The 15,536-nt window shown below is 36.5% G+C and overlaps 1 protein-coding gene across 6 annotated transcripts in view; it reads left to right on the top strand.

Annotated features, from left to right (window-relative positions):
- TUT4 (terminal uridylyl transferase 4) overlaps positions 1 to 15,536 on the top strand; it is a 50,257-nt gene that overhangs the window by 18,048 nt on the left and 16,673 nt on the right. For all 6 annotated transcript variants that reach the window (XM_065071031.1, XM_065071030.1, XM_065071035.1 and 3 more), the window contains 15 exons: positions 1,460 to 1,548; positions 2,792 to 2,843; positions 3,642 to 3,711; positions 4,690 to 4,816; positions 5,802 to 5,921; positions 6,306 to 6,527; positions 6,676 to 6,850; positions 8,810 to 9,552; positions 10,043 to 10,193; positions 10,784 to 10,870; positions 12,140 to 12,243; positions 12,610 to 12,667; positions 12,762 to 12,865; positions 13,538 to 13,627; positions 15,312 to 15,425. In XM_065071031.1, coding sequence (XP_064927103.1) covers positions 1,460 to 1,548; positions 2,792 to 2,843; positions 3,642 to 3,711; positions 4,690 to 4,816; positions 5,802 to 5,921; positions 6,306 to 6,527; positions 6,676 to 6,850; positions 8,810 to 9,552; positions 10,043 to 10,193; positions 10,784 to 10,870; positions 12,140 to 12,243; positions 12,610 to 12,667; positions 12,762 to 12,865; positions 13,538 to 13,627; positions 15,312 to 15,425 — 2,306 coding nt within the window. The remainder of the gene's footprint in view (positions 1 to 1,459; positions 1,549 to 2,791; positions 2,844 to 3,641; positions 3,712 to 4,689; positions 4,817 to 5,801; positions 5,922 to 6,305; positions 6,528 to 6,675; positions 6,851 to 8,809; positions 9,553 to 10,042; positions 10,194 to 10,783; positions 10,871 to 12,139; positions 12,244 to 12,609; positions 12,668 to 12,761; positions 12,866 to 13,537; positions 13,628 to 15,311; positions 15,426 to 15,536) is intronic.

Below are 15,536 nucleotides of genomic sequence, written 5' to 3' on the forward strand. Positions count from 1 at the left end.
AAAGTTTGTAAAAATTGTCTGGATAAATTGAATGGTAATCTTCCCCCTCCCCCTTCAGAAATGCCGTATGCTACTTCAAAAGAATGTGTTAGACATTCAAATCCAGTTTATACTACTGTTGGAAAATAAATAGTACACCAGTAAGATAATCTTTGACATTTGCTTCTTTGCATTGATGTGCCATCATCTCCTATAGTTAAGTACACTGGGAGTTTGAGAGCTGATTTTTGGAGCTACAGTAATGGTGGCATGATGCTAACAGGCATTTGCTTTTGATTGAATCTGGACAGAAGAAAGTATCAATCTCATTGACAAAAAATAAGTTTTCAAAGTATTTAATCTATATTGAAACTGAGTTGCTATTCTATACTGTCCTTCGATTTTAGAATTTTTTTCCCTTTGCTCTGTAAAAATACTGTAGAGATGAAGATTTTTTGTTTCCTGCAGGATGATCTGCTTTAGTTTCAGGGGCTATATTCAATATATTTTTAAACATAAGGTGCTGAATAGAACAGGGCTTGTAAGGTGGGTATTTGCTAATCTGTTTGCTCTATAATGTTGCTGTTTGTGGCTCCTAGTGCAAACTTCTGCTCTGACATGCTGTTGGGTTTTCCACTGATAGTATGTTAGCATAAGGCACAGGAGATTATTACTTTCATAAATACTCATGAAAATTACATTGTTGTTATTTTTATTGTTATTATTATTTACCATACAGAAATTCATTTTGAGAGGGCTAGTTTCTAGGTAGTGAAAACCAGAGAAAAGTAAGTTTGAAGCTTTGTATGTGTAAGATTTTATCTTTTAAGAATTATTGTTTATGGAGCGGAACGATATTTCTCATATTATTACTGAATAGTTACTTTCTAATTAGTTTAGCTCTGTTGGACATATTTTCAGGTAAGGAACTGTATTAACTATAAAAACTAAATGGATACTGTACTTTGTGTCATTATGTTTCATATACATGTTTTGTAATAAATTGTGCATAGAAACTTGGTAATGGAATTAACAGATTGTAGCACATATTAAAAAAATTTTGACAAATGTGTATGAGGCAACAAAGAATTTTGTAATCGGCCGACTGCTGCAGTGGAACCAAGCTGTAGCGAATAAAAGCTTTTAAATAAAATCCTGCACTAAGACGGTGACAGTTATTACTATTTTATATCAAATTTTATATTCAGAAACCCCCCCCCTGAAGCTGCATTGCAAAAATACTTTAAAACAGCTTGAAAAATCTCAGACATTTGGTAATTATACTGTTTGAATTATCCATTTTCCTGTGATGCTGTGTTATGGAAATGACGAGCCCTCACAGGAGTGAGAAAGTGGTTCAATATTCATGAAGTTAGGAGTACTGCTTGGGAGCTACAGTATCTAAAGCAAGGTATGCGTCATCCATTAAAGTATTATTTATTTACTAGCTGTTAAATAATTATGTTTCTCTCTCTTCCAGACTGCTCACTGAGGATGTATGGCTCCTGTTTAACTAGATTTGCTTTTAAAACCAGTGATATTAACATTGATATCAAATTCCCCCCTAAGGTGTGTAGATATTATCTTGTATTAACTAAGACTGGTTTTTTAATCATTCATTATCATTATTAAGCTCAGCTATTGTCATTTAAAACATTTATTATTACTCCCTTGCCTTCATCTTCTGCTGGTGCATACAGTGTTAGAATAGCACAAAGCATATAATCTTTGATTTGGTGTCAGGTGTGCTATAAATCAAGCAGATAAAGTTTTCATTGCTTACTAGATAACTTTAATTCAGTTTTTGGGGCAATCTTATACTAGCCTTTAAAAAAAAAAAAAAAGTTCTGAGTCAGCATTGAAGCAATATGAGAATAGTTGGCCCTGGATGAGTGTGCTTTTATGTGCTCAGGATTCAGACAGTAAAAACTTGTAGGGTCTTCATTCCCCGCCCCATCTGTTGAAGGTGGGGCTAAAAGTGACAGTTTTACTTTTATGTTCTAGTCACAAGTAGATGTCACATCCCCGATTACAATTTACTGCGGTACTAAATTCTTGCAGAGCAGATTATAATTTACCTTTAAACACTGACGTGGCTGATTCATGTTTAATATGTGATATGAGAAGCTCGTTCTTGTTAGAGTCACAGCTGCTGAACTTGCTCTTTCTTTTGACTGTCTGTGTTACAGTGAAATTCAAAATACCTGTTTTGGGTACATACTTACATGCGCATTTTGAAATGATCCTGCAGTTAGGAAGCAAAACTGAGCACTTTGTCACATGATTGCTTGTGGATTGCACCATGTCACTTTTTCACAAAGGCTCAAAGGTGGTGCTAATTTTTAGCTTTTCTTTGAAATATTTACAGCTAATATTTGAAACACCACTTCAGTTGATTACTGGAGAGAAAAACAAACATTTTAAATTTATAACTTTTAAAAACCCTTGGGAAAGTACTGACATGAAATTCTTTAGTGTTGTGTGTTTCTAGTGGCATGTGTCGACATTGAAATTATTGTATATATGGCAAGTATTTTGTTTTCACTTTATGGAGTCTGTTAATATGGAGCTAGAACAGAAGTATTAACTAAAAAAGCTGTAGGCTAAAAGAAAGCTGGCTAATACGTTTACTAGTACCTGTTTTTATGGTGTGAACAGATACAGTTATCTTTTTCATTAATACTGACACATGATATTTACTTTTGCGAAAGAACAGTGCTACTAGTTGTTCAACCTAAGTAGTTTTAAACTAAATGTAAAATAAAATAGGGTAGTCTGAATACTGTAATCTCCTCTACTTTTGTTATTTTAGATGAGTCAACCAGATGTTCTGATACAGGTGCTTGAAATCTTGAAGAACAGTGGTGAGTTTTAGCTTAATCTCATTTCTATTTAATTACTATTCCAGCTGCTGCTCACTTGTTTTATGCTTAATTTTTGTGTAAACTTACAAAAATGGATTAGTTTTCAGCCAAAGTATCTGAGCTGTTTTTATGAATGTGACTTTTGTGAATACCAGTGCTTGTGTAAGTGAGAGATGAGAACCTGCAGCAGGAGAATGACAACTCACATAGTCCAGTTCAGGTTGCCAGAATTCATGGTGGTGGTGTTAGATGCCAGGTCAAAAAGTATTTAACTTTGTGGGAGAAATTCTCAGAAGTAAACCAAAAGGTCACTTTCCACTTGTATATGAACATCAGTTAAAATTATTACAAGATTTCTGAAACTTGTAGCCTCCTTGTTCTGTCAGGAGGTTGTTTAACCCTGTAATTGCACGTACTGAAACAAGTGGCAGAAGTAACGTTGCATTTTGGATCCTTGAGGAAATTTTGACAGGTCAGCTCCATAAGTGGTTCTCAGACTATCCTGGTATTTTTTCAGAGGTTCAACCTTGTGTCTTTGGAATGTTGTACAGACAAAAAGGTTCTAGAAGAGATGCCAGCCCAGTTTCCTGACAAGGGTGTGGTGTGGTTTTTGGTTTTCCCTGCTGGCTGTGTGAGCATCAAAAGAAACAAGAAAATACTGCTTACCTGGTTAGCTATGCAGCACCTAATTTGAGTTGTTCTGTAAAAGTGTGGTGTACCTATAATAGCTTTGAAGACAAAATTGGGAAAACTGTCAAAAGAATTTCATTCATCATCTTTTCTTTTCTCCTTGCTTAGATGTCTACTCAGATGTGGAGTCAGATTTCCATGCCAAAGTTCCTGTTGTCTTTTGCAAAGATGTTAAAAGGTACATGTCATTGAAAAGGACTTTTAATGAGATACCAGTTTCTACTGTGCTTGTTCATAGCAGCCGTTTGCTTGCACTCCTGACAAGAAGTATTACTGTAACATTTAGCTAACATTCATGTGAAAGGGGAATTGCTCATACCCAGAAATATAATATAGGTAGATTTGTTTTTGTGCTTCGTATTGTTCATTAGTTGTAGGAGTCTGAAAATATCAGTTCTACTTGTAGTTAAAAAGGGGAAAAGTAGAATGTTACTCAGTTGATATTTAAAATTCCTGCCAGCAGTTTAATCCAAGGCTTTAGAAACATTTTATAAGATACGCATTACCAGTAAGGACACATCATCTGGCAGTTGCAGTAAATGCCTAAGAAGCAGCAACCTCCAAAATGAAACATGGGTACTGTAGGATGCCCTCATTGCTTTGACTGGCCAGGGGTACGTGACAGACACTTTTGGGAAGTAAATGCACCAAGGGTGGACAGATTTCTTCCTGGTTTTGTAGATTATGCAGATACCTTTAAGTACTAAGAGAATAGAAATAATTATTCTGAAAAGCACACCAAAAGTTTTTAGAGCATCTGTTCTGTGGACTTAGCAACTTTGAGTATGCAGCAGGCCTGGGGGCTCTATTTGTTTGTTTGTTTATTTATTTATTTGATATGTGGAAGATAATACATGCAATTTTAGTCGTGTAAGATTGTGCAATTAAGTAACAGCAGAACTTAGAGCAAATTCTTAATGCTGTTTTATATTTTTAGCTGTAAGTTCTAGATCCAACTGATGAGTTAATAGTAAAGAAAATGTGATTATGTTCTGTAGCTTTTGTTTAAAAAGTTCAGGTTCTTACATAGGGAGACACTGATGCATGTTTTTATTATGATGGATGTGGTGCCTCACCTTCCCCCCGCCCCAAGCATCATCTATATACACAAGGTGATAACTCTCTTTTTTTTGCTGTTTTATATTTGTAATTACAGTGGTTTGACATGTAAAGTAAGTGCTAGAAATGATGTGGCTTGCCTTACAACTGACCTGCTGGCTGCACTTGGTAAACTGGAGCCCGTCCTTATTCCCTTGGTTTTGGCTTTCCGCTACTGGGCTAGAGTAAGTTTATAAATATTGAAGATAATTAAATATGTTTATTTATTCTTTTTAAGTACTGCATACAATGTAATATATAATATATGTTGGTAGAAAATAACTTCATGCCACTAGTTCACTTCTTACCGTAACAGGCCAGAATAAAACGGAAGGTTTTTGTGTGAAACTGTGAATATATGTAAAGCTTCCACTATTCTATTAGCGAGCTATTGTGCTAGTTCCTTAAAAGTAGTTAATTGATCCTTGAAAAACAGCTCAACAGAGCAATCAGGTCTTGCAAACTTTCTGCTCTTGAGGTCACATTGAAAACAGTTCACTTGCTCACAAAAGGGTCTGTCATACCCTGCTGTACTTACAGACGTCAGCCGTGATCACGGGAACCAAGTTACGGTGTTCATAGCCAGCGTAAAACTGTCTTGAAACTGCTGCCAGGCCATATTTGACTTAAAGTGTCTTGGCTTTATTGAGGAGTCAGTTGCGTGATATTGTTGGCAGGATTTAGTAAGGTGGTGTTACAAAAATTCCTGGTTTACAACATATAATTAGAAGCAATAGAAACTACAAAGGACTGTTCCAAGTCTAATACGTTTATTACATCTCTGAGTTCCTGTAGAAGAGATCAGGATGAGCTTACAGTCAGATGCATAGAATCCCCATCTCCATACATGAGAGATCGCACAGTAACAACTACCTGATAGTCGACTGAAATTCTAGATAGGAACCCACACATGTCCCACAAACACAAAATGTGATGAAACCGAAGAGAATAACATTTATTAAAATAGTGTAACTTAAGGCATTGTATGAATTACTATAACTTGCATTTTATCTGTACATGGCATGAGATAACGACTGCAGTTTCTGAGATAAGGATTTTGTGTTTCACTCTAGTATATATCACATTTCTTTAATATTTATCCTCTTACAGTAGACTTTAAATTAAAATGCTGATGTTACATCAGAAAAGTAATGATTTACTCTCTTACAGCTCTGTCACATTGACTGTCAGGCTGAAGGTGGGATTCCCTCATATTCCTTTGCCTTAATGGTGATATTTTTTCTTCAACAAAGAAAACCATGTATTTTACCATCCTATTTGGGCAATTGGGTAAGTGCTTTGGTAATACAGTAACCTCCTTGTTAAATTGTCGAAGTTATGTCTGTGTTCTGCAAGGTCATAAAATGTACAAAATTTGATTACTTAAGAATAAATAAATAAAACACATTGGTAGTTAATCCTCACGCAGTTGATGCCTGGTGATTCTGATGACTTTTAAAAAAAGGCAGCTGCTATAGCCTGTGCAATTGTGTCATGCTGTATTTTGGAAAAAGGGTAGATATTTTCTTCTTTAGTTCTCAGAATTTATTTCTCTGACATCAGTTATTATGGAGGGGAATGAATATCACAATTGTCAGTGTTACCTTTGGTGAAAACTTTTGGTTGTATGTATAATACTCAGTCTTGTTTCAGAGCTGCTTTAATTGTTTTTAGATTGAAGGCTTTGATTCGAAGAGGCCAGATGACCACCAGCTGAAAGGTATAGAAGAAGGAGAGTTTGTACGGTGGGAGTACAAACCACCGGCAAATGGTGCAGCAAAAAACCCAGTTGGTGCGGAAAGTAAAACTAAAGTTGAACAACAAAAAGGTGGTGGTAAAAAGGTAACAAGCTCGGAAGTGGACAACCAAAGTAATGCAAAGGAGAAGCACGGCAGTGTAAGTCATGGCTTTGTTTCATTAAAAAGCCTATTCTGTCTCTTTTCCATGTTTTTTGTCTTGAAACATTAATATTGGATGGAACCAGGAAAAGAATGGGAATTTTCATTTCTTACTGCAGTTGAGCATTCTTGTCCTTGTGTTTTAGTCTCTCTTAGCATTCAAAACCCCTCACCAAGTTTCACTGGGACAACTGTGGTTAGAACTGTTGAAGTTTTACACACTGGAATTTGCTTTGGAGGAATACGTCATCAGCATACGGGTACAAGAACTCTTAACCAGAGAGAATAAAAACTGGCCTAAAAGGCGAATAGCCATTGAAGGTAGGATAATACCCTTTCTAGTTCTGTAGTTATCCTGCATTAATATCTTCATTTACATAATACTTACAGGTCTGTCACAAGTCTGAGCAATAAACTAAATCAAAAATGGAGAAGTACATCTATTTTTTTTTATATTTTGTCACCTATTTAGTCTGATTAAAGACAGTTTTTCTGTTTAGTACTACTTTTTGCAACCCTCATCCTTGAAGCGCAAGGTGTAAATTTGTCTCACTGTTTCTTACTGTTCTGTTCTTATCTCTTATCTGTTTCTTCCTATAAGCTATTATTTATTCCTTTTTAATAATTCTGATATTATGAACTTTCAGCACCTCTCGCTGCATTTCCAGAACCCACCATGTGTTTTGAGTGTTACCAGCTCTCAGTTTGTTTCTTGTGACTCTAATGCAGGCTGAGCAGAGAGGTTAGTTCTGATCAGAGCGAACTGGAGCAAACCCAGCAAAGTAACACAGATGCACCCCCCAGCACCCTCCGTTGTCCTTTTCCCTGGGGACAGTGTTTCTGCCCTGTGAAGCTGAGTGGCCTGTCACAGGCCATGCTTCAGGGCCTGAGTATCCTGCTAAGGGAAGTGCTTGTTTCGGGGAGTAAGACTGTATAAATTGGATGTACCCTGATTATATATGTTGGGGAGAGGAATAGAGGAAAAGAGAAAGAGAAAATTATTTTGTCTATTATTTATAACTGGAACATCTTTATTTCTGCTCCTCAACTCAGAAAAATATGTGAACAGTACTTAACAGCTGAAGTCAGAGCAATGTGTGGCATTCTGAATTGGCCTTAAGAATACTTGAGGAAGGCTGAGAAACCGTTTAAGGTGATATTTTTATAAAAGCATAAATAATGAATTTTGGACACTTGCTAGGGATGTTGATGAAGTGGCTTTTCGGTAGCACACATGAGGTGAGGAGGAGAAGGGTAAATAGGCCAAAGAAAATTGTAAAGACGGAGACAGCGTTACTAAAGGTATAGTGAAGGACAAGTGAGTAAGGTGCAAGAAGGAAAAGTAAAAAGGAAGAAACCAGGGAGTGAATTACTGAGGCACATGTTGAGTAGTGGGTCTTGAGATCACTCCTGTGGCTTTAATTTCCTCTCCCAGTTCTGTTCTTCAATCACTTTTAGCGAGAGAGTTTTAAAACTAGAGCAGTGTTTCTTCAGCATGTGAGAAGCTAAAACCTGTAAGATGAAAGGGCAAATTATTGAGGAAGAAACAGGAAATAATTTCAAAAAACAGATTACATTCTGGTTCTGATACCTGCCATTGTTGGTCTTTTTGTGTTGTTTTTGTTTGGGTTTTATAGTTTTTTGTTTTTAATTTTTGCCCCTTCTGTTTGTTTGACTTTTTTACTGTTAATTTTGTAACTAAAATGATGAAGTAACAGAATCTCAGTTTGATACTATCTTCCCAGGCAAACTCATAGCAACTATGCAAGTGCTCTTTTTACTTGGAAAACATGTTTGATCTAGAAATCGCTAGGAAGGACTAAGAATGAAACCTGGTGAGATTGGTTCATATAATCCTTATAACCTTAAAGTTACTCTTGAAGAAATTAATTTCTTACGGAAAATGCAAATCCTTCTTTAGCGGAGGAGAAAAGTTCAGGCAGGCCTACGTTTATTTTGCCTTTGTATGTTTATTTTAATTTCTAGTTTAGAAATTGACTGTAATGGTACAATATACCTGTGGTTTTCTTTTTAAATAACACTATCTAGAATGGTTTACGATAGCCAACTATTCACGGCCACACGTGTGTTGTGTTTTGTATGGAAGAAGTCCAAAAAACATTGTGGGCCCTACGTTCTCTTAAGTATATCCAAATACAGTTCTGGATTATATTATAGAAGTCTCTTTTTAACTGCCGTATCATAACTTAGGCATTTCAGCTGCCTTAGTGAAATGTAGAAATTTAAGATTAGTAATGAAATTTTTCTTTTTCTTCCCAGATCCTTTTGCACTAAAGAGGAACGTTGCACGAAGTCTAAATAGCCAGATGGTATTTGAGTACATCCTGGAGCGATTTAGGACAGCATATAAATATTTTGCATGTCCACAAAGTAAAGATGGGATTAAATCCAAGCCAGATACCAAGAAAAAAGAAAAAGGGAAAATGAATAATAAGAAATCCACAAGATCTGAAGAGCCTGTAGTCAACTGTTGCCTTCCACAAGGAGAAAAAGTTGTAGATAAACGAAATATAGGAAGTGGATGTAACATACCAGAGAATGAACTTGAATGTACTGAAGTGGTAGAAGCTGTAGCCAAAAGATGTACTTCCAAGAACATGGACTCTTCGCTGCTTTCAACATTGGACTCTAGCAATGATGAAGACAAAGAAGCAGCTTTATCCCTTATTTCTCACGAATGCTGTGAATTAAAGCAAAAATCACTTAAAGAGAGGGATGATTTAGAAATTTCAGTTTGTGTAAGTGAAGGTGAGCTAAGCTGCCACTGTAACTGCAACGAACATCAGCCCTACGACACAAATTCTAGTAATGAATTTTCTGACGCTGAAAGCAGACAGAGTTTGATAACGGAGTCTCCTCAGAAGAGTAAGTGCACTGGCACACCAGCTACCTCGCCCAACTGCAACGCAATGGTGGAAGCTCACGATCTCAAAGATGAAGGCAGACTCTCTACAGAAGAAATGCATTATGTGTTTGATAAGTTTATTTTGACTTCAGGAAAGGTAAGCTGTGTATTTAGCAGTGCTGGTCACTAAAACTTAAATCACTAAAATTAAGGCTGGATGACTGACAAGATTCTCCCAATGGTTGTTTCAGTCTCTGTTATGAATGACAGCTCTCTATTCAGGACTGGAAAACAGCGAATGTTCATGCCATTTGGACTAGATGGTCTGTAGCCCCCATCTTATGCAAAGCTTTCTGACGCACACACACACATACACACACAGAAAAAATCCTGAGTCCTGTCTTCTGGTTGTTCTGTACTATTTTTTCCACCCTTCCTCTCCTGCTTTCTTGTAGAATTTCCAAGTGCTCTTGTGCACTGAGACCTAAACACAGCCTTTTGAAAGGTGTTCTCTAGTTCTTTGTAGACACTGTTGCTGTTCAGGTGTTAAATGCTCTTTGCGGCATGACTAACATGGCAATGTTAGGTCTGTCAGACTATCTTAAAGGTAAAATTCTATTTATGGACCTATTTTTTCCCCCCAAAAGCCACCAACTATAGTATGCAGCATCTGCAAACGGGATGGACATTCCAAAAATGACTGCCCAGAGGATTTCAAGAAAATTGATCTAAAGCCACTACCACCAATGACAGACAGATTTCGGGAAATACTTGATATAGTGTGCAAAAGATGTTTTGGTAAGTTGGAAAAGTGTTTGTGCTCCACTGTAAACTGTGATCTGGAATCTGGACAAAAATTTAAAGCTGTAGCCTTAAATTACTTATTCCAGTAAGTTCAGTGGGAAGAGGCTCTTCCAGTTACCCTGCGCTGCAGATTAACCAATACTTTCATTTCCATATTATCCATGGTTTTGATATCAAATTCTTATAACAGATTTGAGAAATTAATACTATACAGAATTTTTCACTAGATTTGTAAAAAGTTAGTAGTGTTATCAGAAATTAGGCTCTGGGCAAAACTTGTGTTTGTGTTTGTCAAATTCTATGGCTTCTTTGGGAAAAATCCCCTTTTGGGTGCTGCGGTGGGTTAACCTCGGCTGGACACCAGGTGCCCACTGACCTGCTCTTTGAATAACTGAAGAAAAGTCAGACATCTGAAATAAAGTCCTAACAATGCTAATGATATAATAAACAAGAAAATCACGTATTCAAGGAAAGGAAATGTAACAACAACAAAAAAAGCTATCCAGTACTTTTAAATAGCTGAAAAAGAATTTTGAGGTAGCTGAATGTCACACCTGACTGTGTTTTAACTTGTTTTTACTTAGATGAATTATCCCCTCCTTTATCTGAACAACAAAACAGAGAACAAATTCTGGCAAGTTTGGAAAGATTTATTCGAAAAGAGTATAATGGTACGTAACAGTAGGTAGTGATTCTTGATAATGCTTCCTTCCTTCATGTTGTTCAGAGCATGAAGATGTGATTTGTCTCATTATTGCTCATTTTCCTTGCTTAGAGCAGTGGCATCTTATTTTTCCCACTGTACATAAAGCTGTCTTGCAGACTTCTAGACTGAGCATCCCTCAGTGCTGTTCCATGAAAATGTCCCTCGAGTGGAGGAAAAGCTGCACGAGTAATAATGCAGATACAGGACTCCTGCAGTCAGGACAGAAAGTTTGAACAGGCCCCGGCCAGTTTGGTTTAGTGTTACCTGGATTGTGGGCCAAGCACTTTTGTTATCTACTCACCAGCGTTTTAGTATCTTGGAAATCTTAATGAGTTTGTTATTTCACGTCCCTTCTATAAAATAGCCCAAACTACCTTACTACAGCGATGGAAGTCAAGGCACAGAGATGCAAAGTGATTTTTTTGGGGGGGGAGGTGGTGTAGAACAGTGCTAGAGCCAGGTACCAAGCCCACGTCTCCTGAATTCCAGTCCCTTGCTTGCTGCAGCCAGCCATCTGTGCTGCCAGAGCTGGCCTGTGAGCAAGGAACTGCGACTTACACTTCCACCGACAGCAGCTGAGGATTGAGACCTCTTACAGAACCTTGAAAGTCTTAAGGTTTCTGATTCTATTAAAAGTTAGGAAAAGGCCGTGAATAGGTGTGTTACAGCGTTCATTTCAGTTGAACAGATAAATGTATTATTTTCAGTTAGGACTAAGTTGCTTCCCCTCAGTTAGGTAATTTCACTTGCCTTTAGAAGAATCAAACTATAATACTGTGTTTCAAACAAAAATGTGAACAAAACAATTGGAAAAGAATGTTCCATAAAATACATTTATCTTATCACTTTTATTTTCTTGAACAGTATGTTATGGTTACAGAAACTTACTGACTGACCCAATCTACCTAGTCATAGAAAAAATATGCAACCTAGATAAAGTATGAGTGAAACCAGAAATATTGCTTGGACTGTACTAAGAGTAGCTCTGTGTACTGGTGACTGGGTTTGCACATTATTTTGATTTATTTAAAACGGGAAAGTGCAGTCACATACCACAAAGCATTGCACCACATTTGGAGATGCCGTTTAATGGTTATAGTGACGTTGTAAGCTCTCTCTTAAAGCTCATTTTTTATGGGCACCTACACATCTCAGTTAAGTGATATTCCATAGTAAGCATTTACCATTCAACTGTACAAGAGTTTATCTTTTTTTGGTCTGCTCTTTTGATCAGACAAAGCCAGACTTTGCTTGTTTGGCTCATCAAAGAATGGATTTGGATTTCGGGACAGTGATCTAGATATCTGCATGACGTTGGAAGGCCATGAAAATGCAGAGGTAAGAGTTTTTAAATTGATAACATTTACTAGTTTAAATTCAATAATTCTTTACAGTTTTTAAAATTCAGTTAAGATTTCTGTAACTGGAAAGGTAGGATTTTGTTAGTAGCACATTGGCTTGTTGCACTCGGTACAACTGAAGCGAGATATCGCCTGTTCTAGTTTTAATGCCCTATAGACACACATTTAGTTAACTGTAGAGAATATGAGTCGCCAGTTTCTGTAAATTCATGTGTTGGCTCGTTGCTTATTTCGTTTTGCACACAGACATTTCATCTATGAAATTAATGTTTGATAGTAAATGTGCTTGTCAGGACAGGATCAATATTTTAACATCTGAAGCGGTAATATTTGTTTTTCCTAGAAATTAAACTGTAAAGAAATAATAGAAGGTTTGGCAAAAGTTCTTAAGAAGCATCCAGGTAGGTGTTTTAAAGTATTCTTTGTTTTGTATTTACATTTACTATATATGTAGTTAATGGAAATGTTTTATGTACTAAAGTGTTGCTTCCCCAGGTTTGAGAAACATCTTGCCTATAACAACAGCCAAAGTGCCTATAGTAAAATTTGAACACAGACGAAGTGGCTTAGAAGGAGATATCAGTTTATACAACACACTGGTAAGCATCGGTTTCTGTTTGATTTTGAGTTTAAAGAAAGCTTTTAAATTCATCATAATTCACTCAAATAATCATTTGATGGAATAATTTTGAAACCAGAATTAAAGTGCTTTTGTGCGTTTGGGTTTTTTTCCACATTATTTAAATTCAGTGGCCCACACCCTGAGCCCAGCCCAAGTAACTGTATAACCTGATAACAGAGCATCTTCATGGCACACAAAGATTTTTGTGAATGCTCCCAAAAAACTATTAGTGCCACATTCACCATGGCCCTTCTGTCATCGTAAATAGTATTAACACATCTCATCCCAGCTTACATCTAGCACAATGAAATTGCATCATTTCTTCTGCAATGTGCTCACCTTCACCTGTGAGGAAGATGCAATCTGTGGAATTAGTTCCACTTGAGTCACCCTACAGACTGACTTATTTGCTGGTATTTTCCAAGGTTCTGATTGTTGTTACTGCTTTCATGCTGTCCTGATGACACCTCTCAGTTATGTTTGTGCAGGAAATGTTGCATGAATTTTTGTGGCATATTGTTGTGATTTTTTTTGCCCTCCAGTTGTATTTTGCGTCATCTTTGCCTGAACTGCAGACTCTACTGTATGAGCTATAAATTACATTGAAACACCTGTTCGATTTTTGGTTTTTTTCCCTCCCTTTCCCCAGGCACAGCATAACACAAGAATGCTGGCTACATATGCAGCTATTGATCCTAGAGTGCAATATCTGGGCTATACAATGAAAGTTTTTGCAAAGGTAATATAAAAAGAAGGTACTTATTTATATAATACAGTGTTTTCTAGTACAGCAACTGAGTTTACCTTTTGCTAATACCAACTGGAAAGGAAACAGTAGAATGCTGTTAATATAAACTGCACTTTCTTAAGCTGATTGTGTTCCATCTGATTGTATGTGTCAGAAACCAGTTCTTCAGTTCTGGTTTCTTCTGCTGTTGAAAGACTTTTACCTAAGAGGAAGCTGATGAAAGGAAAACTTTCATTTTTTCAATTTCACACAAGAGAAAATAAAAATAAAAACCACCACCACCGACTTTTTACTTACTGTAAAAGTTTGAGAAGGTATGAGTTGATGAAATGTCTCTACTTCATATGCCTAGGACACACACTTCACTTTAAGAATGAAAATATCAAACCCAAGATCTACTGCATCTTTTTTTTTTGAAGCATCATACGACCTTTGATAATTGAAACAAGTTTCCTTTTATTCAAGCTTCACTATTAAACACATTCCCAAACACATCCAAAGAAAGTTTAGTGAAACAAGCAAATAAAAAGCAGGTTATATGGAGTGTATCATGCTAATAGATGTTAATGTAATGAAATGCATAAAAATGAATAAAATAACTTTGTTTCAAAATGGAATGGACATGTTCATTATACTGTCTAGTATAAGACGAATAATGATTTTGTTGTTGTGGTCACACTAGTGCAGAATATCACGTCTCTTCCGTGTTCAGATTAAAAATGCCTTCTGTTGACAATAACGAATCTTGCATTTTTCTGTTGCACATATTCTAAAAATCTTACTGTAAAAAACAAATTTCAGAATCGGGGGACATACACTCCTGAATGTAGATGTATTGAGGTGACTTCATAGCTCTACAAATACATGAAGCAAAATGCTTCCTCCTCTATTTGCATTGACAGAAAAAACAGCAACACCTGTCGCTGCTTCTGCTATTGTGAAAGTCACTTGTGAAGCTGTTTTTTCCAGACCTAGGAGGTTAAAAGTGTGTTGTTTGTTATAATACATGCCTGAAGCAAAGGGTAGCTTAGAAGCAGGTACTGTAGAAAGGTCATGCCATAGTAAGTTTTTTAAACATACTAAGGTAATTCTCTGGTGTTTGTTTTACACTGTGTTGTGCAGGCTGGACCACAGTTTAATTACATATCTGTATGTCTGTCAGAAAAATGCCAGGTATTGCCTAAGTTGCCAGTATGATGTGGAAATACTTGCCTATTAATTAATTATTAAAAAATGGGGAAACCAAAACAGTAAGGAATCATAGAAACAGCTCTAGTAACATGGTTTTAGGAAAATTAAATTTTAAAGTATTGAAACCCACATATCAGAAGTAGAGGTTTGTTAGTATTTCTGTTTTGGGGTTTTTGATTTGTTAGGGGTTGTTTTATTTTGAATTAGGCACATTATAAATAAATAAAAAAAAACACAAATGAAAACACCAACGTATTTTGGCTATGAGAAGCTTTTCTGGTTTTGTGTTACTCAAATTACGCTGTGGATTTGCCAGATGGCATTTGAGTCTGAGGACATTTATTTTTCAGGCTTCCTCAAACAATTTTTAGTTATGAGATGAATGTATTTTCTGTTACTGGTGAGGGTTCTGTTTGCTCGCTGACATAATTGTTAGTCTTGAACAATAAAATATAGATTCAGTATTTTGTTTATTTTTTTTCAGCGTTGTGACATTGGCGATGCATCCCGGGGTAGTCTGTCATCCTATGCCTATATTCTTATGGTTTTGTACTTTCTGCAACAGAGAAATCCACCAGTTATTCCAGTTCTTCAGGAGGTAGGTTTTCAGAAGAGGTGGCTGTGAAAATAGATGCCCTGGTTCTTCAAGCCAAATATGAGAAGTCTGGGCTTTTAGGATCAGTGGGATGAATGAAATCTGGGGCCCTTC

Source organism: Columba livia, chromosome 8 (genome assembly GCF_036013475.1).
Source record: "Columba livia isolate bColLiv1 breed racing homer chromosome 8, bColLiv1.pat.W.v2, whole genome shotgun sequence".
NCBI classification, from domain to species: domain Eukaryota; kingdom Metazoa; phylum Chordata; class Aves; order Columbiformes; family Columbidae; genus Columba; species Columba livia.